General features: G+C 36.4%; 3 protein-coding genes across 7 annotated transcripts; 2 read left to right on the forward strand and 1 right to left on the reverse strand.

The window, feature by feature from the left end:
- Nucleotides 1-1,156: 1,156 nt before the first annotated feature.
- LOC112561792 lies at nucleotides 1,157-8,351 on the forward strand. Of its 5 annotated transcripts, none has more exons than XM_025234514.1 (4): nucleotides 1,157-1,265; nucleotides 2,570-3,030; nucleotides 5,560-5,709; nucleotides 7,261-8,351. In XM_025234514.1, exons 2-4 carry the CDS (start codon nucleotides 2,599-2,601, stop codon nucleotides 7,387-7,389), a joined length of 711 nt encoding a protein of 236 aa, XP_025090299.1. In that variant the 5' UTR covers nucleotides 1,157-1,265; nucleotides 2,570-2,598; the 3' UTR covers nucleotides 7,390-8,351. The 5 variants fall into 5 exon arrangements, with proteins under 5 accessions (XP_025090299.1, XP_025090295.1, XP_025090297.1 ...); XM_025234510.1 differs by having other exon boundaries at nucleotides 1,175-1,306; XM_025234512.1 differs by having other exon boundaries at nucleotides 1,175-1,296.
- Nucleotides 8,352-9,838: 1,487 nt separating this feature from the next.
- LOC112561791 (14-3-3 protein beta/alpha-A-like) lies at nucleotides 9,839-16,282 on the reverse strand. The gene is made up of 5 exons (XM_025234509.1): nucleotides 15,875-16,282; nucleotides 14,886-15,021; nucleotides 13,244-13,404; nucleotides 11,894-11,989; nucleotides 9,839-11,685 (listed from the first exon to the last, which is right to left on the reverse strand). The coding sequence occupies exons 1-5, from the start codon at nucleotides 16,187-16,189 to the stop codon at nucleotides 11,626-11,628; spliced, it is 768 nt and encodes a 255-aa protein (XP_025090294.1). The 5' UTR covers nucleotides 16,190-16,282; the 3' UTR covers nucleotides 9,839-11,625.
- Nucleotides 16,283-16,647: 365 nt separating this feature from the next.
- Nucleotides 16,648-22,573, forward strand: LOC112561789 (mRNA turnover protein 4 homolog). The gene is made up of 8 exons (XM_025234508.1): nucleotides 16,648-16,774; nucleotides 17,755-17,813; nucleotides 18,231-18,340; nucleotides 18,874-19,023; nucleotides 19,515-19,666; nucleotides 21,449-21,525; nucleotides 22,020-22,152; nucleotides 22,345-22,573. Exons 1-8 carry the CDS (start codon nucleotides 16,747-16,749, stop codon nucleotides 22,470-22,472), a joined length of 837 nt encoding a protein of 278 aa, XP_025090293.1. The 5' UTR covers nucleotides 16,648-16,746; the 3' UTR covers nucleotides 22,473-22,573.
- The last annotated feature ends 113 nt before the right edge of the window (nucleotides 22,574-22,686 follow it).

The following is a 22,686-nucleotide window of genomic DNA, read 5'->3' on the forward strand; positions in this document are numbered from 1 at the left end:
GCTGTATATATTTTATTAACACGATTTATGTCTTTCTTCACATTAATTTCATTTCCTTATTTCTTATAGTGCTTATTTTGATTGTGTGGATGCAACGGGTTGCGATAGCGGTGGTGTAACTTTTTGCAAAACTTTTCATTGCACAAACGGGTCCGTGACAGTCTGGTGGTCTTTATCACATCACAGTCGCATTTAGTTCTGAGACAGACCGCCGCAATCATTACTGGTGATATTTCATCCTAGCTTTCTTGTTTGAACTGCGTCCATTGAAGACAGATTTAAACAGATTCAGGAGCACAGTGCATTATTTGGATTTCTTTATGATATCCAAAGCATTTCTGAAAAACCAAGGAAGGACATTCTACTTTAATCTACTATCTTGCGAGGTCTTGGCAAAGGCACTAGTGCACAGAGACAGCAAAGACATTGACGCGGAGGAACTCTGTTCTGAATTACAGGTTGTGGCTAGAAGACTTCCCAAGCCTAAAATGAACCCTAAAGAAGTCTTAATATTCATAATCCAACATAAGCTATTTGATATTGTGCCAAATGTTGTAGTGTCTCTCAGAATTTTATTGACCCTTCCAATTTCTGTTGCCAGTGCAGAACGAAGTTTCTCAAAATTAAAATTAATTAAAAACTATATGAGATCAACAATGTTGCAAGAGAGACTGACTGGGCTGGCCACCATGTCTATTGAGCATGACTTGGCAAATGCACTCAATCTGAAGGAACTGATAACTCGTTTTGCACAGCAAAAAGCAAGAAAAGTGAGGTTTTAAGCATCAATTTCATGAATAGGACTAAATAAATTGCAAAATAAATGATATAACATGGTTCACTTTTTGTGAGGTGGGGGGGGGGGGGGGCGCAGAATTTTCTTTCGCCTAGGGCGCAACACAGCCTAGCGCCGGCCCTGCCTACCCCTTGATTACTTATTGGAATCACTCCCTTACCAGTCCGGGACCAGCAAGGTATGTAGATAAAGACTTTCGTTTGTTTCGTAATAGATTTACCACAAATTTCCCTTATTCATTTATTTCATATAATATATACATGCGTTGTTTCTGATTCTGATATTTCGATGCATAAAAATAGATAATCTTTTCTTATCATAATTGTAAGCGCATTCGTGGGGCAGAGAAATAACAAATGCTCCCCCCATATACGACGTCATCGTAAGCCCTGCAAACGGTTGCGGCCATCTATTGGACCACGTGATTGGACTGTCTGCCGCACACTGGCACTTGTCGCTTGTCAAAATTGCGAGTGACTTACCATAACTGGTTATGCTTTGTGTGTAAAAGTAATAATTATACAGTCCTAAATTATTTTAATTTCAGATAGTGAATTTATACATCATGATGCAGCCATGCCTGAGAAATCATCTGAGACACTGAATTAGTTTCTAAAATACTCTCTGCACCTGTGCACGTCATTGAAACTGGAAGATAAAATGATTATGTCAAGCATATATTTGTAAAACTCTGGGTTAACCCCATTTGCTAATTTAATTGATTTTTCGATCAAGCGACCAATCCTATTGTGTGGGATTAAAATAGAACATATATTTTTAGAAGTGGTGACAGTCCCGTCGGCCATTAATTTGTAGATAGAATTTGCTCTGACTGTAATTATAAAACATACGGTAATTTTTTTTCTTTCCTTCAGCAGTCAGTTCATTTCTTTGATTGTCAAAATGAACGAGACACATAATTTGAGTTCTAAAATAAAGGTATTGATAGTTTTCGTGTCTGCTTGAGGTGACTCCAGAGATTGATCATCGTCCTAAAAATATGAAAGTGTCATGTTAGAAACTATTTGAGTACAGACATTTCATAATAAAGACATTTGATCAGGGGAAGGTACTAATGACCGAAATATCCTATTGTTTCAAAACCAAAGCTTGCACAGATATAATTACATTTTGAAATGCATGTACTTGCTGAGGCAGGTACTGATACAGATTATTGCTAGTAAAAGCTGCCTCAATCAGAGAGAGGATTAGGGAGGAGGCATGGTGTATAACCCGACCCCTTACACTACCTCCATCTTGATGCACAAATCAAACTATGCTATTGGAGAAAATAAAAGTATTTCTAGGATAAAACAGAATAGGAAGCAAAGACTTCAAGAGGCACTTTGATTCTACATTATAATATATTCACATCTTCAGTAATAAAAAATGCTAAATTTGTAAACTGTATACTCACACTTCTAAGGAGCATGCTATTAGCACATAACAACAATGCATGGACAACACGTGAGGAACAGAAAAATAACACATAAACTAAGAATAAACAACAATATTAATGATTATTGAAAACAAGTACAGAAAATACAAAGAGGAACCGAATAACAAGTAAACTGCTTGACTAAAATGGTGTTCTACAGCTAAGACTTTTTTTGTGCTGCAGAAACTAATTTAAAGAGTGGTCACTTTTCATGACAGCAAAGTCAGCATGAAAGAAAACTATGTTAGAAGATTTTTAAGTATTTTAGTAGGAGCTAGGTGATTCAAAAGCCTTCTAAGCGTTTACTGAAAATTATTTTTTTTCTGCCATTGCAGGCTTGTGAAACCAGTTAAATGCTTCATCCATGGTCAATAGGAGACGTGGAGTTGTTGATTCTCAGCAAGATATAAGACAGATGGAGCTTTTTCCTAACCCAGGTGATACAGAAGCATCTCATGCTGTCACGTTTTGTGCATTTTGTAAAATTTGTGGCTGTAAATTTGGCTGCTTGAAGGAGACTTTACCAGCATCCACAGTCAATAGCAAGTGGAAAGGAGGTTCTTCATGGTTTGACAGTCACTTAATCAAGCAACCAGACGACTGGTCTCCTAGCTTAGGGCCTTGCTGTGAAGACTGTTTTGAACATTTGAAGGCAAAAGTTGTGACTTATAAACACAAAAGTGGACAAGATTTGACAGACAAAAAAGATGCAGATGAAAAATCAGCTTTAAAGCATTTGTGGGAGATGGTGTGTGGACTATTGAATACTATACAAGGGGCTTTTGCTAGACGTCCGGTGAGTAAACATTGTAGCAGTATGTCTTAAAAGATGTGTTTCATCTGAAAAAAACAAATTTTCTTTATCTGGATGTATTCTTTACATCAATTCTGTTCTTATAAATATGCTAAACGGTATGATCATTCTGTGCAGATAGTGGGCTATAGTCATGTCTGAGTCTGACTGTATCAGATACAATAATTTATACAATTTTCATTTATCCATAGTAAATGCCAGAACTGAGAAATATTCCTTTAAAAAATCAGTGATATTTTCTTGAACCATCTACATCAAAAGAAAAATGCCTACAGTAGAAATGCTGCTGATGACATGAAGAATATAAACATATATTCACTCACTAGTCAAGAGGATTATTTGAAGGGAAAATAGCACATAAATAGATTATAGTTCTACCATTGCCTCCACTATGACAGACATAGCTGAGTATAGTTATATAAAGTTTGTGATATGGTGTCTGATTTAGCCAGTCTTAACATTAATCCTAAAAACAAATCCTAAACCTAAAAATCTTGGGAACCTGACTTCAGCTGACATATTGATGCTGCCACAGACAGCAACTACAATCAGATGCAACTATTGACCTTGTGCACAGAGCACCAGTTATTACAAACACATTCTAGAAATGTGATAACAGTCAGACATGGTAAAAGTGGAATGACTTCACCACAAAGTCACAGATCGATAGACCGATAGACATAATCCTGGCGAGAATTGCATTGAGATCCTAAATCAGAAATGCAAGGGCTGTACTGAATGCCTGCCTACACACAGAACTATAATCTTGTCCTACATTCTTGTCAAGCAGATTTAAGAAAAAAGCAAGCAGCTATTCAAATCAATCAAAGAAAAATGTAGCATGTTGAGTTTTGAGAAAAGGTATAAGAAGAATTGAAAAAATTATAAAATTTTCAAGTCGACAGACTGTTGAAAAAGGCCTCACAATAAAACAATCTATTTGAAAACCCTAGAAGAAATGCATGGTAAGAGAAAAATAGGAGAAGGAACTTATAGATGACCAATGGATGGAATAATAATGTGAAAGAGGTAGAGAGACTGTTTGAATGTGGGGTACATTCCAGAATGAATGAAAATTATATGAAGTACATTTTGAGAGTGATACAGACACCAAAAGGTCAGTCATGGACTACTATGAGGATAAACTATCAACTCTAAGCCAAGGATCCCCACCAGAATTTTTATAAGTGTGTCAAGGCAGTGAGACCTAGAGACAAGTCTTATCTCCCTACAATAGTTATTAGTGATAAAGATGGCAGCCCACTGAATGCAGAAAGCAAGATCAAGGAGAGGGGTTTCAAGTAGCTCCTGAATCCAGTCACATAACCAGCAAACCCATCACCTCTTCATCCCACAATACCTAGAACAAGAGGTACCCACCACAACTAAATCGGAGGTCAGGCAGGTAATTTGAACCATCATGAAGAATAAAATACCAGGTGGACATCAGAGGGGCTGGTAACCTGTGGAGAAATAAACATCACATATATGACATGGTCCCAACTGGAAAGGGATGCAAACAGTGTCACCTATCAGTTGGCTTCACTCCTTAGACATCCTAGCATTGCAATAAAGACAGCTAATCAACACAGTATTCACACCCACCCTAACAGATATATTCAAGTCCTGGGCATTGATCAATAAAAGAAAAGTAATTATATAATAGAGGATGGGTGCGAGGATTCCAGACTACCAGCACATCCAGCAACAGAGTCAACCACTCTCCAGGCCTTGTCTCCAGGTTCCCAGATGACTAGCAAGCACTGAAAGCCTGCATTTGAAGATGCTCTGGCGCCCAAGCAAAATGATGACTCCACAGACACTGGATTTAACATGTGACAGAGACCCTCTCACCACATACCCATACTGTTACCGAGGCCTCATGCCAAGCCATCAGTCGCCATCTCCACCTAACTTTTCCTGTGACACAAGACAGAGAAGCAGATGCATTTTAAATGCATGAAATAAAGTTATTGATACCTCCTACTTTTTTTTTTTTTTTGGAGGACAACAAACTTTAAAACTGTTTCTTTTTCTTAGAGCTAGGGAGCTAGTGGAGACATAAAAATTTGAGGTCACCTTAAGTGCTAAAATACTCCCCTGTCTAATGCTAACCAGTGAAAGGGAGATAAGTGAAGCCAGCGAATAAGCAGGAAAAGATCCTTCTAAAGGTGGAATAAAGATTAGTATAGCAAACATAGTACATCTACTGCCCATCAGCTAAACAGCACTTTTACACTTCAGGCCTAGAACTAATTAATGCTGTTCCCTGTCATATTTCCCAAAAAGGCAGTTGTTGAAGTCCAAGAAAATGTAAGGAGGAGGATTTAAAGCATAACTATTTCTCACAGTAAAAGCGTCAGGTGCTAAAAAATATTTTCTGCAGTTTGTAGTTGGGAAAGTTTTAAGTAGTCATCACAGTCAAACCAAACTCTTCCCCCCACCCTCTGAAAAAAATCTTGATGTCTTTTGTTTTAAGAAAATGTATTTCCTTGGTGGCAAATTCATCAGGTTTTCATGATGGATGGGGTACAGCCTGAAGCAGAGGGTTTCTTGGAGGTTCAGATTGTGATCAGCCACCATGGCTCAATGCAGCATTTAGAAATTGATTTTCCTGCAGATATACGAATTGATCTTCTAAAAGAAGAGTTGGCAGCATTGGTAAGTTGAGTTTTTTATATGATTGGCTTCATGGGTTAATTACATCATCGACTCATAGTAATTGCAGGTCAACACGAAGCAAATTTCCAGAATTGTTACTTTCAGAAGTCATTATTTATTAGTGATTGATTAACAGTTTCTTTATCTCCCTTTAGTATCTGAACTTGTAGAATCAGTTTGTAAAGTCTATAGAGATTTATAGGCAACATATCACATTCATGTAGGATTTTTGAATCAGTTTAACAGAAGTTGACAGATTGTTCTTCTGAAAGGGAAAATGAAAATAAAATTTTCTTTTAGAATATAATTATTGTATTATTCTTTGTCATAAATATCATACATGGTCTCATGTCAGAGAATGACTGTCCGTTTTGTCAGTAGTACCATTTCATCTACACTATTTTAAGCTATATCCTATAAAGTTTTACTTTAAAATTTTCATTTGTGCAGTCTTAAATCTGACAATGTTATCATGTCACTCTACATCTAGTTTACATATTAGTATCTAGATTGTCTTCCAAACAATAAAATCTAATGCAGTTGTGCATGTTCTTTTTTACATAATTATAAAGCTACATTTAAGCAAACATTATTTCCCACAAATGATTATCTCATAAACCTAGGCAAGACCTAGAAGTAAAACAATTTTCCCCTAATTATTTCAGTTATCTGAACAGGTAAATTCATGCGCTATACTATTAAATTGTTATTTAACATTTTATAAACAACCATTAGAAGCACACACTTGTAACAATATTATTTTTACCTTGATTTTATGTTGTGACCTTGTAAATATTTTCTTCCTTGCTGAGTTTCTAGGTTTGCGTGGCTTTACTGTTTTATAAATTTTTTGTTTCTTGTATTTGTAGACTTGTAAATATTTTGTGCTTAAATGAAGCTGCCAGCAAGAAGCATTTCTAAAAATCCAGGAAAATTCCTAAACTGAAAAAAAATCATAATATCTAGCAAAACAAATAGTACAAAACTTCAGTTTTTATCATTTTAAGAAACTAATTTTAAGCATGAAAAAAAATAATCTTAAAACTACTCTTATCTACTAAATAGGTGGTGTAAAATTCCCAGAACCACAGGAAATTGACAGACAACCATACTTCTTTATATTTAAAGCCAAAATAGATTCGAGTTGGTTTACTTGACAAATACCAACCTTTAAGCATCTTTGTATTCTTATGCTATTTCTTTCTTGTCCCTCTGAATTCCTTATGAGTGAGCATGTTATTTATTTGGTTGAGTGAGAGTGCAGTTGCATACTTTTGATCTTAATTTTTGTTTTTAAATTAACACTACTGGCTGAGTCCTGTGAAATTTCCCTTGTCTGATGGTGACTTTGAAGGTATTTTGCTATGCTCACCTAGGTGCCAAAACCCCTCCATAAGTGTATGTATACACATGCATTCATGCATGGGACATGCAATTATTACACAGCTGCTGCTTAAGCTGAACTACTGCTATAATAGTTTAATAAAAATATCTTGGTGAATCATCAGTCACAAAGGTGGTCCATATTGATTTTGATTTGTGTTTTCATAGATTGATGTTCCTGGACCTGCTCAGCACTGGTTCTATCTGGCAGTCGAATTAGAAGGCAGTAAAACTTTGGAAGAAGCACATGTAGATACAGGCGCTGTAATTGAGGTTAAATGCCTTGACCCAAGTTGATGAAGTGTTTTTACCACTAGTTCTTGAACATAGTAGTGCTTCTGAGTGATGCATATTCACATCCTCTCTGTAAAAGTGGAAGTATGGACTTCTTTATATTATTGTTGCTGTGATGTTCACTCTACTGTGTTTCTATTGATTAAAAACTATATTGAGGGTAAATGGTGTACAACAGAATTAGAGAACGTTGGGAAAAAACTTGCATAAGACTATTTATCAAATTGTACTATTCAGACTTCTGCTGTCATCAGATTATTTGGAAGAATTAAAATTTAAAAGAGAAACAAATGTTTTGTCCTCTTTACACGAAGACAATGCGTGCTGATTGCATAAACCTTTTATTCCAGTTTTTTTCATCCAGATCTTTACAGGGAAACTTTGGTATGTCTAATAGTAATAAGAGGAGGAATCACATTATCATCTCACAGGACAATAAAAATTAACAGGAAGAGAAAGTCTTCTGAAGTTACAAATTGTATTAATTCTTGTGATGAGCTCTATCAAGAATGCAAAATCTAAATTTTCTCACAATTTATTATCACACCATCTCTGTTACTGTGCAAATAGCTATATTGTTGTAGTAATAATAATGTAATTGATAACATTAATAATAAAAATGTCGATAATTGCTTTGTTTGGCTATTATTGTTAACAGTGAAAGAAATTATCAACATTAGGATCATGGGCAAGTGAAAAATTCTTTGTATTCTTAAAGATTTGGTATTTTTTCAACTTTTTTCCACTACTGTATTGTGTAATGTGAAAGCTTATTATTAGTATCTGAGCTCATTTTATTTTCTTCTATTATAAAATACTTATTTTATCACATACCTTTAAAAAATATTGGTACTTTAATACATAACTGTATGATCTTCACATTTTGCTGGAAAAGTGTTAATTTTAATGCAAATTGTTCATTTTTAAATGTGATTGAAGGAGCTAATTAAAACAAGGGAAAATAGTTTTGTGCCTTATTTCATATTTATTTATTATGGTAATCCATGTAATAAAAATCTTAATCCACCTTGGTCGTTACGTGTGAGTCCATCGACCGATTTCTTGCATCGAAACCCAACTGGTTTTCGCTTGTGCCCTTACCCTGTTCAGTATTCTAATTTCTATAGCTTCCAGCCTTTTTCCCCCTTTTTTGCTCGATTCTTTCATAGAACGAGGTCAGAGTTTGAAAACTTCAAGACCTTTGAATAACCGTGGATATTTTCACGTAAGCATTTCCTTTTGATTCTCGAATTTTCTAGAATCTAGAGAAAAATAACACTTCAACCACGAACTAGAAATACACGTCCATACTTCTACTGAAACCACCTTGGAAAACACGAGAAAGGTTAGGTGTCAAGAACGAAGGGTCAAGGCAAGTACAAGGCGGGAATCGATTCGTCTCCACAGTCAAGACATTACACGAATAGGTTAAACGAGTGCAATTTTGCAGCTTTCTACAACGAAAACTGGCATATCAAAATCTTAAGCATGTAAATGAAGTTCATTTCTTCGCTGCCAAATCTTGAAATAAATAAAAAAATTACATTCGAACATTACGCATGGCAGGGAAGGGAATTTTTTTTTTTTTTTTATGCATATTGATCATTGTAATGGAGTACGTGTAGTTTGTGTAGTTGCCGTTGTCTCTCCCCACACTCCTTATGGGAAGTTGGATTATTTGTATACTCGCAGTAGTAAAGGTCAAACAAACGCTCGAGTTTAGCTGAGTTCTCCATAAAATGCGCAGACCGTGCAACGTCGTTGAAGAAATATGCTGCAACGTCACGCGCCTGCGCACAGGTGAGAAAAATGTCAGCAGTGCTAGGGTTGGGAGCAGTTCGTGTGTGGGCGTGCGTGTAGGGAAAATATGTCGTCGTTTGTCATTCGCGCCGTTTATTTTTGTCACACCAAATATCTTAATTGCATCAACTTGAAATTTGGTATGCATTATTATGCTTTTAGTGCGGACCACCTACACTTCGGTACAATTCGCACACAAATAATTGCATGTTAGGAACCGATATCGGTACTATAACCGTATAACGTTTAGGTATTACCTATACATGTCCGTCGTACTATTGTGACCATTGCAGGGGGGACCACATGCGCATTACAACTCCTCTTGACAAATGGGAGAGGCCCTCTACACCCAGGCCTTTCAGCCTGCTTTTTGTGGCGGAAGCATTTACATCCGTCACACCTAGCCGATAATTTGTTGTAGTTTCACAAGGATGCATAATGCAGCATGACTAGCTGCTTCCCAAAAACTTGAGCATGGTATTTGCGCACCTCAGACACCTCTGTCACTTGTTGCAGCAGGTCATATACACATTTGTAAACAATATGGAGCCTCATCTATAAAATGTTTGTGCTGCTCAATGCATATCTTTCACATTCATTCACACAAACTACACACATGCATGACCAGAAAACATGTCCACAAAGATGCAAGCAGACTTCCAGTTCCTGTATTTATTATTTTGCCACAATATTGTACGTAATAACCATAATGATAGTAAAAGATAGCAACTCGCATTATGTGGAACATTAAGAAAAAGAAGAATTTCCTACGCAAGGAACTTTGCTACAACAAGGGGTATGAAATGGGCTGTCTCAAGGATATAAGCAATCTAAATCAAATGTTTGCTGCTAGACAAATCTAAAGGGCCAAGAGCAAAGATCAGACTCAATTCATTAAGTGGTAACAAAATCTAAAACTTTCAGATGAGCGAGCCAAGTGCCAATGCCAAGGCAAAACTAAGTAGCCAACGGTGGAACACTGTTCTCACTGAGATTTCCAGAGCGACAAGACGGACAGTACCAACATGACCTTCGATAGCTGAAGGAAAGAATAAACATGCCAACAGACAAGAAAGGACAGCATTACAGTGAGTGATAATTAAAAATAACAAAACATGGCAAAAACATACTGTTCATTCATACATACAGAAAGAGTAAACCTGACCAACAGGATACAAGTGGTGAAAGATAAAACATGGGAACTGAAAGAAGTGTTTTTAAACCTACTACTAACCCAAAACAAGGAATTAAACTTTTATGCTTCTAAAAACTCAGATGTTACATGCCTTTTCTCTGCATCCAAACAGTCTTTATAAAACCTACTACAAGCCAAGCCCCTCCAACCTCCATCCTGGCAGGACTTAATCAATGTGATGGAAAACAACCCTACAATTGATCAACAGTAGCTTCATAAAGAAAGCAATCTTATAGAAAGTCAAGAGTGAGAGGCAGCAGAACGTTTCAAGTATCAAAATGGATTTTAGCAGACAAGGATGAAACAACATAACTGCAATGAGTTAAGAAGCCACAACAACAGTAACATCATCTCGCAGAGAAAGTAACAGTTTGGCAGGCTAATCATCAAAATGACATGCATCTGATGTACGGACACACTAAATTAAACATTACATGAATACAGTAGTCACATGTCAATTTCTACAAATGTATTTGCTTTTCTGTTTTTTTTCCATTTCTTTAAAATCAAAGCTCAGTACCATATATCGGGTATGAAACAGCTTTCTGCCAACTGATAACAATGGTAAATTCTTTGACCATTACGTCATCAACGTTTCAGGCTCAACTCAGAACATCACTGCAGAGAAAGAAAATTCATCTCACTCCAACAAGAAATGAAGCGTACTTCTATCCAAGTTAAGTCATGCTGATCTGGGACACACACAAGAAAAAAAAATTAAAATAAACAAAAAAAAATTTTTTTTTGCAGCACGACTTGTTGACAAACAGTGGAGCATGCAAAATCTCCACCCTGTGTCCCGCTAACACGCACCTTGACTTCTGGAGGTGATAATCCAAAGCACCAGCAACTTATCCAACCAGTAGATCCACAGATAAACCAGGCGACTGCATGAGAGCCAGCCACTGGAAAAAGGACATCACACACCAAATGACCAGCTACAAAAATTAATCAGCCAGTCAGCTATGATGCACTTTGCCACTGCACAGGACAGAAACATGGTGCTAGATGTAGCTAAAGCGATGAGAAGGTGGGGCTGGGGGTAGTGGAATTAGGGAAGGGCTAAGGTGAAAAGCCCAGGATTGAGGCTGGGCAAGAGTGGGGGGAAGTGGGACAAGCAAGTGACGTGGCCTTGCACTTGCACTGGTCTCCATTTCTTCATTTGCTGAGGCTTGTGACAAGATGATGGTGGAGGGGAGGAGGTGTTGTGGGAGCAGGAGGTGAAGCTGGAACAGCATGCATCATCACTGCTGCTCCTGCTGCTGCTCATCAGCACACTCGCCCTGGGAGTCTGAAGTCCACAGCTGCAGCATAAAAACATGCAAGAGTGAAAGCAAAACTGTTCCTGCTAACACCATGTTCTATATTTAGGTCTTAACTTTTCTGTCATAGAAACACTTGGATTTTCAAGTTCTTGTTTTGAAAAATAATAGCAAGCATCTCTAACGATGATCCAAACCACATGAACCACAACAATCTTAGGTCAGGCAAAATGGTTTTAGAAAATCTTACTGTAAGGTTATCTCGTAACAGCTGCATTATCAATGTGCTGTCTTTGTAGGAGTCTTCATTCAACTGGTCTAAGCAAGCAATTGCATCATCGAAAGCCTGCAATAAACAGCAATAAATTATCACATGACAAGATTATAATGTCTGTTGCAAAATATTGAACAAATGCACAAATCACAAGCGACTGATGAATTACACATGCCATGGTTTCTACTTTTTTATCCATAAAATATGGGGGATTTTCATTAAAAATATTTTTGTGAATGTTGGGGAAATACTAAAAAAATTGAAGGTTTTATCAACCAGTCAGAGAGAAAATACACATCACCATTTACATGTTAATAGTAATGCTGTCCGTATCTTCACATCTGATGTCAAGAATCTGATTTATGAGTAAAATATATAATGTAAGACTCTCACAGACATTAGAGGGATTACAAAATATTTTACACAATGGCACATAACTCTTTTTACATGTTCAAATTTTTAACATCAAATTATTTACTCTTTCACATGCTGCCAATTTTCACATAATTTGGATTTTTTTGTGTTGCATGATTTATACAGGTTATGCTATGGAAAACATTTAACAGTCCCCAAGAAGCAGCCAAAGGTTATCTCTGTATACCCCAGAAAGCTCCTATATGTATGCCATGGCCTACTCCCATTTACTTTAGTTCTTCGCAGACACCCTACTATTACTTGTGATGTGTGTTGGATACCAATGTGAATGCTAATGAAGCATGGACTGCTTTTCCATAAAATATTTCTTCAAAAATTAAGCTGTAAGCCATTAGTTACTGATGAGGGAAAAGATTCCAAGATTCCAATTTTTTATTGAGGGGGGGGGCATTGGTGTTTTACACGACAAAGGCTATATTACGGCAAGCAGCCAGCCCTGTAAACAGATGTCACGTGCAGAGAAAGAACAGCGTGCCGAGACGAGAAATAACTGGGCAGCCAACCTTCACTGCATTGGTGACAGGCGCTAACCGTTGCGCCACCGGGCCGCTATGAGTAGGTCTGAGCCCATCTCAAGGGGAACAACAGCAGCCATCATAATTAACATTTTCATAAACTGTACTGTGGAAAAAACATACAACCAACTTTCGACAGTACAAGTATATAAGATACACAGCAACATTATTACTTTACATCCCAACATGGACAGTATTTGAGATTATGTTCACATAACCACATAAACTAAAAGGAAAAAAATGCAGAATTCAGGGAAAATGAAAATCTACAATGCAAGATGAGGGGAAAGAATGGGAGAAGACACAAGCTAAAGGTTAAAAAAAAAATGTACCAACTTTCCCCTTTTTAAAAGAGTTCGAATACTCTAATACTCACTTGCTTAGCAAGTTTGCATGCTTGGTCAGGATCATTCTTTATTTCATAATAAAATACAGAGAAGTTCAATGCCAGCCCAAGCCGGATAGGATGGGTAGAAGGCAGCTTAACAGCAGTGGCTGTTGCTTCCTCATAAGCAGCAGCAGAATTTTCCACATGTTCTGAAACAGTTAACGCAACAGAAGATTAAGTACTCTTTTAACTTGCACACATTTCTCCAACTACTATTCTGTTTCTTTTTGTATACCTCTGTGACTTTATGCTAGCAAATAACCATTTTAAGGTATTAAGCCAAGATATTCCTAAACTGAAAATACTAGTGTCTTATTAAAAAACATGTAGCCGCAATGATGCTTCATCATTATATCTGGTCATTTACTGATCAAGTATAAATATTACGTTACAGTGATTATTTGACAAATCTAAACACTGGAAAAAAAATTCTGCAACTCATCTTTATCCCTAAGCAACCATATTTAGCTGCCTTAGCCTAACTAGTTGGTTTTAATCAAATCAGCCATCAATATTAAACATTTTCAGTCATCACTCATCTATGCTGCTTTTTAAAATAAAGAGAATAACCTTTGGCTCTACACAGAAATTTATCTTTCAAAATGGCACAAAAAGTAACATCCTTACCCTAAAAATCTTCATCTAAACCAAGCCAAAATCTCTTTTTCGGCACATCTTTTCCACAACATTGGGTTCTAGTATTATTTTAATATACCCTTATAACTGCAGCTCTTCAGGATTAAATGGCTCACACCTCTAATAAAAAATATTATCAGTTTTATATCTATATAAAATGTGAATATTATTACAGCTAAATATATCATTAAAACCCAAAACAGGATGCTACTGAGTCACTTTTAAGGGGTAGCTCCAGAGTGTACTTATCTGCCAATGAGTGTACACCAGACTAATCCTCTGTAGCAGAGCAAACATTATAAAACCCAAGCCTTTAAAGATGGGATTTTATTTTATAACCCTTGTGTTATGGAAACAGGTTAAAGCCCGAGTATGTGTGGCAGCATATCCCTATTGATAACGTGCTCAGTGATGATCTCAGCACAAAATTATGACAACAGATTATATTAACCTGCAATTGTGGACTAAGTTTGTGCTTGATTAGATCAATCCTAACATATATCACAATAAGAAACAGAATCAGTTCTGTTATCTTAACATTCAGGTCAGGTTACTATGTGCTAAAATCACCTACAATGGCCAACGGTCACTGACCTTTCGAAATGTGTAAACAAAATACATGCACCACATTGAGCTACAGGTACAGTATTATCACATAGTTTGACAAATGAAAGGGGACATTTTAGTGAGGGGCAACCAGTTTTGTATATTGTTTCAGCATGTTATTCTCAAATTTAATTCATTCACATAAAATTGAGCTTATCTAAACATTTTTTACAAAACAAAACCCTTCATAAACATGTAGTCAATCTTACCCCTAGTAGCAAAGTCAAAAAGCAAGGCAAAGGAATATAAAGAGATAAAAAGTATACGTAAAACAAAATCCAATACTTCACATAACCTACAATATGTCCTCAAAATGTATATCACTGGTTACTTTAAAAACAATAAGAATGAACTTAAAACATTTTTAAACGAAGTGTACTAAACCTACCTGCTCTCTGTTCACCCAGTGAAACTTCAGACAAATAACGATAGTAGTCTCCTTTCATCTTCAAATAGAACACTTTACTTTCGCACTGGACTGTGTCGGCTTTTGCAGTTGGTATGAGGTACAGTGTCAGCAACTCCTGTAACAAATTCTTTCATGCTACTGTTCTTGGTGACATCTACTGATTACTGTAGAACCAGATAATCAATTTTGTGCCAGCATGATACAATGTCTTGCCAATTTAAAAAGTAAAATTATTAGTCTCCCAGTATGTTTTAATTGCTGCTAGTACTTTTTTGGAGATGTCGGTGGCAGTTAAGGGGTGCTTTATAACAGGACCCTAACGAAATCCACTTTAGGATGTAATATCATAATGTGTTAATTAATCCCCTTTTCATTATCATGATTTTGGGCAATATTAAATGGCGAATATAACTGTTACAATCCTGGCAGTATATCTCAAAGATCACATTATACTCTGTTTAAATAACGAACTCAGCATGGGGTGCATTTATGAATTCAGCTCCTATCATTTATCTAGCTGGCTTCGTGAATGCTTAGATATTCGTGTTATATATTTATCAATGCTGCTGTCTTTATTGTCCACTGTAAAGTGTTTAAATGTCGATGGAAATATAATCGAATCTGAGCTTAAATCAATTAACGCACCACCCATCTGCTCTGAACCCATTTTAATTCTTGTCAAGTAAAGAAAATTCACTAAAACCACATTCCGCTGTGTCTGTAAAATATCCGTAGTCGAAAATTGGCAACCATTTTGAATGTCATTGTGGGCGACAAAGGTTATAGTAATATATTATTTATTATGCGATCAACTATAAACCGGGTTTTAGAAAAGGTTTGATTTATATTTATCTGAGTCCCTAGCTCTGATCAGCAACAGTAACACAAAGCGACACATTCATTTTTTACTTCCTGAAAAGGGAAAGGCGTCAGCTACTAAACATGATCGGATGACATGTTATACATACCAACACCTCGTTGCAGATTTTTTTAAGCTCCTCTTCAATTTTTTCTCTGTATTTTCTCGCCATTTCGAGTTTCTTGTCATTTGCTTCGGTTTTTTGCTCGATACTTGAGACAACTCTCCAGGCCGAACGTCGAGCGCCGACGACGTTTTTGTAGGCAACCGACAGCAGGTTCCTCTCCTCGTTGTCGAGTGGAGTTTTTGGATCAGCGGTATAGCCCCCCGTTACGCATTGATTCATAAACCCCGACATGTCATCATATCGTTCAGCTTGCTCTGCAAGCTTTGCTTTTTGCACGCACTTGGTTTTAGGCAACATACTTGTGTGAGAATCCTAGCACTTCACACGCAAACGGACTCACCGGAATAAGCAGAATGTATCCAAAATGGCGGAGCCGTGCCCTATTTTCCAGTCCAGTCCCCTTTAGTAGACCTAAGATAAAGAAATCAGTATAGTACAATCTAGATCAATAAACAGCATCAGTTTATCATATTAAACTGACTTTGTGATCATAAATTAAATATGTCCCTAAAATATAGCAAACTTTGTTTATTTAAGCAGCGAACTATATTTTTCGTGCAGTTTTTCATTCAATAAGAACCGAATCGCAATATTAATTCGCGAACTGAGGGACTGCACGAACTCTAGCGATCTTGACGTCATGGTTTCTATGACGATGCCGTTCCCGACCGATCATTTCTTTTTCAACAATTTTCCTAACCTTTTACTATTAAAAAGTTTCTCATAATATACAAAGTGGTAATTTTTATATTATTATGTATTTTAAAAATGCTTATATAAACCCATCAACCCTAAAACCCGATAGCTTCCTGTTTTGATGTCCACGTGCATCAACTTACTCTGTATCACTGAAAATGCCTAAGTCTAAACGTGATAAGAAAGGTAAACGTAGGAAGCATTTTGATAACTTTGAGTAAATAATTTTTTTATTTATAAGATTGTATTTGCGTTTTGTTTTTTTTCAAGAGCCCATGCATAAAAGCGCTGATTCTAGTGTACAAGTTAAGGTCTAATCCAATTCGTTTACAATTGCAATCTGAAGCAGCATCTACCAGTCACAGTACTAAACAATATGTTCTCTTTTTTCAAATCTCTTGCATAAAACCAGTTACTCTCAGTTTCCATCAGTAGCACATATATCATGAGTCAAATGTAAAATTGAACTGAAAATGCTAATTGAGTACTGAGTTAATTTCTCATTTAAATGTGTAATGACAATTCTTTATTAACGAGAGATAAAATAAGCAAGAAGATGCTTTTTTCCATGAATAAAAATGCAATTTACACAGAGATGTCACATGGTTAGACACGCATGTTTAAAACTTCCTCCTTCCACCCGACATGTGCAAAACGAGTACTGATAAAAATGTTGTCATAGCTCTCATTACTTTTTTCCAATGTGTATAATTTGATTGATGGGATGGAGTTATGTGGAATACAAAAGCTTCAAAGCCACAAGAGAGACATGGCTTTTACATAATACATAGCCTTTCTATCCACACACACACACACAAAATGAACAAATTCTTCCTAATGTGTATCCTGCATGAGGACAAGTACAACTATGAGCACATACCTTTGAAAAGGCATCACACTAAAATAAGCTGGATAATTCCCATGTATTAAAAAAGAAAATAAAGGTTAGAATGGTTGTTTAAAATTCTTGTAGACTGGCAAATGCTGATGTACTGTGAATTGTCTTCCTTTATATCTTATTAATCAGTGTAAAGGCCAGCAGTGTACAGTGCTCATTGATTGATATATCAGAAATGCAGTTGATTATTTGTAATACCATTTATCAGAAAGGTTCATGTATGCTGAAGATTCAATCTTAACAGAGACCTTTTTTTTTTTTTTGGCAGTGTCCTTGACACAGACAAAAAAGAAAGGTCTTGCTCTGAAACAGAAACTGATTGAGGATGTAAGTTTTTCCAGAAGTTTTCTGTCTTAGATTAGAACTTTAAGACATGTTTTTTTAATATATTAGTATATTTGCTTCTTCACATATTTAAAAAAAATGAAAGAGGAGGGAGAAAAATGTTAAGAAAAGCTCTTGATATCATGTTATCTAGTATTTTTCTTGCAGTGTTAAATTCACTAATTTCTATGTTTTTTGTTTTCCATAACTGTAATAAATTTTTTCACAGTTGTGGGTCATATGGTTTGGCAGACCTACAAACTAGCCAGGAATAATAAACTTGAAGTCAAATCACATAGCAAAAATATGAGATTGGGGTGTGTGCATATGTGCATGCACGATGTGTGAGTGGGGAGAGAGAAGTACATGGAGGATATAGGTTTCAGATTTAAAGCATTTTAAAATTGCTTCTTTTTCTAGATTCGAAATTGTGCTGGTAAATATGCAAGAATCTTCACTTTCTCTGTGAAGAATATGCGCAGTGTCTTTATGAAGGACATTCGAACTAATCCTGAATGGCGCGACAGTCGGTCAGTAGCATCTTTGAATCTTTTTTTTCCTGCGCCCATATCTTAGAAAGTAGTTGTAAGTTTTTTTTTAGAAAATAGCTTCCCTTTCACTTTTAGGATTTTGAAGCCATAGCAGTAGAATATTTGGTTTTGCTGTCATCAAGGCTACAGGTAGTAGCAGAGTTTAAAACATGCTGATGATTTACACATTGCAACTGCCTCAGTTTTTTGAACCAAATAAAAACATTCAGGGCTTCTGGTAAGGCTAAATTCTTTGGGGTCCCAGGGACCCCTTCTTCAGATTTTTAAGGGGTCCTTGTTCTTCGCCCAACTTTGAATGGGACCCCATCGACGAAAATTGAAGGGGTCCTCTGAACTTTTAATGCATACTGTACGCAATTTTTTTCATAAGCAGAAGCCCTGTTATTAGAGGTTATTGTGAAAACATATCTTACATAGAACCATTCATTTGAACAATTATAAAGTAACAGCAATCTGAATCCTTAAGGTGCCCATAGATTTTCATAGTGGAAAATACAATTTTATTTCTGCAGATTCTTCTTTGGCAAAAATAAAGTAATGCAACTTGCCTTGGGTAAAACAGTTGAAGATGAGCAACTTCCCAATCTTCACTTACTGAGCATGCACATGCAAGGAGAAACTGGTCTTCTCTTTACAGATAAGAAACAAGATGATGTTTTGAAGTAAGTGGGAGTTTTTGTTTTTTAGTTCGTGCAGCAGTGTAACTCGTCCTGTCTGTGCATGCGTGTGCGCTTGTGCACATGACATAAGAAAGTGGGAAAGCTAAAAGGTAGCATAATGTGACAAAAATGAAATCTGAAGTTCCCTCAAAAAGACATAAAGAAGCTCAGTAAATGTATTGAAAAATGCATAGTGTTTTAGGTGTTTTACTTGTACAAATATGAACAGGTAGTTTTATGTTAAGTAACTGGTACATTGTCTTTGTATATCACAAATACTTTACCATGGCTAAGAACAGCCATAACAAAAATCCCATGCTGTCGACCATCTGTCCATCACATTAGCCATAAGGAAATCCATGCTTGGGTTGACAAACAGTGAATCATGTTTATCAAATATATAGTTTAGTATACTAGAACTAAATGGTACCCTGACAATGAATTTTCGCGAACAAAAGGGAACAGTTCTGTTACGTGGTTACTTTTGCTTTCAGGTTTTTTAAAACTCACAAAGTTCAAGACTTTGCACGACCAGGCAACAAAGCTACTGAAACGGTGGTGATTAAGGAAGGTCCCCTGCCTTCCATAAGCTATGTTAGTGAAGATCAGCTGAGAAAACTTGGGCTGCCTATTGAACTGAAGCGAGGTTTGTATGATAAAATATAAATAGTATGAAGTAGCATTCTGCTTTAAGATGTTACATGTAACATAATCAATCAGAAACGACTTGAAAAAGAAGAGTAGAAGGCGAGGCAAAAGCACATCGGAACCACATGGGCCCAACGGACGAGTGTTGCCCAAAACCGGGTCTGCTGGCGAGGTGGTGTTGCGCCGTTATGATCCTCGAGGAGTAACAAGGACTTAAACTAATTAATCAGAAAATGTGCACGTCTTTGTAAGAATGCATCACCTTTCTTAGCATTTGTGTTCTGATAATTCTAGTCACCTGCTAACCGTTTGATAATAGCGTGTTTGTTTGTTTGTATATCACTCTACCACAACATAGGCTTATGCTGTAAACACCAATCAAGTACACAAAAAGTATAAGAGCTAGATATTGCACGAAGGTAAAAAGTGAAAGAGATCATATGGAACAATATTAAGACTCAGGGCTTCTGCTAAGGCTAAATTCTTTGGGGTCCCAGGGACCCCTTCGTCAGATTTTTAAGGGGTCTCTGTTCTTCGCCCAAATTTGAATGGGAACCCATTGACGAAAATTGAAGGGGTCCTCCGAACTTTTAATGCGTACTGTACGCAATTTTTTGCGTAAGCAGAAGCCCTCAGACTAGATTCACCACTCCGTATATTTCTTGGACAAGTGTATTTTGTTGGGAAATCATAATTTAGCAAAGGATTTTGGCTGTGGATAGATGCAGATTTTCAGCATTAAAGTGAGCATGACAGTCATGTTATGGTGTAAAATTAATGTTCTGTGTATTGTTATATCATGTTGCTGCATTTCCTGATTTTGTGTATTAATCAAGATTATATTATATTTGTTTGTTAGAGCCTTCGATTTCTTTTTTAAGAATTTTTATTTACAGGTCACTGGCGTTAATCCTTCATCTTAACTCGGCCCCAAATGGCTGCTTTCATCCGCCACAAAACACATGAGAACTTATAAAAGCATTCATCTTAACTTGAAACCACAGTCAGGACTTTTTTCCCAGCACTACAAAAGAAAAATCAATTATCCCCTACCCCACCAATCTTGAGCATGGACACCATGCTGATAATGAATTGCATTAAGGTATTATAAAAACCAGGTGCTTGAACAGCAGAATTGGGTACAGTCCCTTTAAACACGGGAAAGTAAGGAATTAAGCTGTGTGCTGTTGATGAGCTGGGGGATAGAGATATTTAACTTTTCTTCATGTTGGTTAAAATTAGGCTGATCCTTTCTAAAGATTTCAGGGAATTCTGAGAACTTACCTTTTCAGCAGTTTTTTCAATGCAATTAAATAATATCTTTAGCTTCTCATTATAAGTTACAGAAGCTACAATCATTTCTTCTGTGGGGAGGTGCAGAATTTGAATATCTTCTTCTCAATCATTTAAAAATCATGTGACTAAATTTGATTGGATAATGGTGGTAACCATGCTACCCTACTAATACTATCACATCATCTACCCTCAAGTTATAGTTTTGTTTAAAAAATATAATTACCTGACACAATAGCTTTTACACATATTTTTAGGCGTACTTAAATATTAATGTGTTGCATTGCTGCCCACAACATGTGACAATGGAAGTTTAAATGTCGTGTTTCAGAGTGTAGATGTGTGACTGAAGATAGTTCTTTGATTTTGAATTATTTCTGTTTGTACTTCATCCATTAAGTAACATTATCAGTAAGTTTTTATTATTTTCTGAGCTGATTTTTGTTTTTGAGTATGACTAACTCAAGTCTGGTTTGATATTGTGCAGGTGTTATCCATCTTTTGCATGATTATCCAGTCTGCAAAAAAGGTGAAATTCTTAATCCACAGCAAACCCGCCTTGTGGTAGGTATCTTTTATGTCATTAAAACTGTTGTTTCTCACCAGTCTCTCTCCTCCATTTGGCTCCTCTTTCTTCGATCCCAACAGCTAAATAAATTGTTCCTTTCTTTACAGTTGTCAGTATATTGTGGGCATCAAGACTCTACAGCTAGGTTCTTAAAGTTTGTAGCAAAATGTATGCACATTGTAAAATGTGTATTGATAAATGCATTAAAATGTCGCCAGTTCTTTCCACTGTTCATTGTCAAATATTAACACTGGCTGGGTCGGGGAGGGCAGTGTCATACTCCATAAAGATAATTCAGTCAAGCATAATTGTATTTTCTTTCCCCTCCCCTTTCAAGTAGAGTCTTTCTGTATAGCAAAGCTCAGTATAAGAAGAAAAGATTTTAAATGTTACTGGTGTTTGAAGCAGGGATATTTTGGAGGCTTCCTACTTCACTTTATGTTTCCCTCCCTCTCTTTTCCATTTTTTATTTATTTATTTTTTTTTGCAGAAACTTTTAGGGAAAAAGATGGCCAACTTTCATGTTATTCTGAGCGGTGTGTGGACAAAAGATAATGGTTGGCAAGAACTGACAAGAACTGTTAACAAGTCAAATGCTCAAAAGAAACACAAGCCTGGAAAAGGTATGAAGTAATATGTAACTCTGCAACATTTTTTTGGTTTGTTTTATTTTGTCCATGTTTTTATTTTGAATTTAACGTGACAGTCTTTTTCACATGTTATTCTTGGTTGCCATGAAGTAAAAAACTTGTGATTTTGAATTTTGGCATAGCATTATGTCTGCTGATGCACTCGATTTTTTTCTCTCTCTTTAGCAAAGGCCAAAAAGAGTTCAAAATTGAAAGAAGAGAGCATGGAACTTGATGCTGAAGCCAGTGATCAAGAGGAGGGTGTTGAGGAGGATGGTGTGGATGAACAGGAGGAAAATGATGAAAGCTCGTGATTCATCTTGAACGCTGAATGTATGTTAGTGAATTTGTGTGAAGAGAGAGGATACTGCATCTGGCATGCTTGTTATGATTAAAAAAAGTGTCTGAATTGAAATTTATGTTAGTTATGATTGTTCGCTTGTGTGTTTTCAAGAAGGGTTAGAAATCGGGTTCTTCATAAATCATGATGGAAACTCTTCTTTCAACAAATAAAAATTTTTCTTTTGC

Source organism: Pomacea canaliculata, linkage group LG4 (assembly GCF_003073045.1).
Source record: "Pomacea canaliculata isolate SZHN2017 linkage group LG4, ASM307304v1, whole genome shotgun sequence".
Classification (NCBI taxonomy): domain Eukaryota; kingdom Metazoa; phylum Mollusca; class Gastropoda; order Architaenioglossa; family Ampullariidae; genus Pomacea; species Pomacea canaliculata.

Coding starts and splice junctions, on each gene's coding strand:
- LOC112561792 (XM_025234514.1), top strand. CDS start 2,599: ATGGTCAATAGGAGACGTGGAGTTGTTGATTCTCAGCAAGATATAAGA. Junction 3,031..5,559: donor GGGCTTTTGCTAGACGTCCG/GTGAGTAAACAT, acceptor CAAATTCATCAG/GTTTTCATGATGGATGGGGT. Junction 5,710..7,260: donor AAGAAGAGTTGGCAGCATTG/GTAAGTTGAGTT, acceptor GTGTTTTCATAG/ATTGATGTTCCTGGACCTGC.
- LOC112561791 (XM_025234509.1), bottom strand. CDS start 16,189: ATGTTGCCTAAAACCAAGTGCGTGCAAAAAGCAAAGCTTGCAGAGCAA. Junction 15,022..15,874: donor AAATCTGCAACGAGGTGTTG/GTATGTATAACA, acceptor AATTTGTTACAG/GAGTTGCTGACACTGTACCT. Junction 13,405..14,885: donor ACTGGGTGAACAGAGAGCAG/GTAGGTTTAGTA, acceptor TAACTGTTTCAG/AACATGTGGAAAATTCTGCT.
- LOC112561789 (XM_025234508.1), top strand. CDS start 16,747: ATGCCTAAGTCTAAACGTGATAAGAAAG. Junction 18,341..18,873: donor CCTGAATGGCGCGACAGTCG/GTCAGTAGCATC, acceptor TTATTTCTGCAG/ATTCTTCTTTGGCAAAAATA. Junction 19,667..21,448: donor GCCTATTGAACTGAAGCGAG/GTTTGTATGATA, acceptor GATATTGTGCAG/GTGTTATCCATCTTTTGCAT.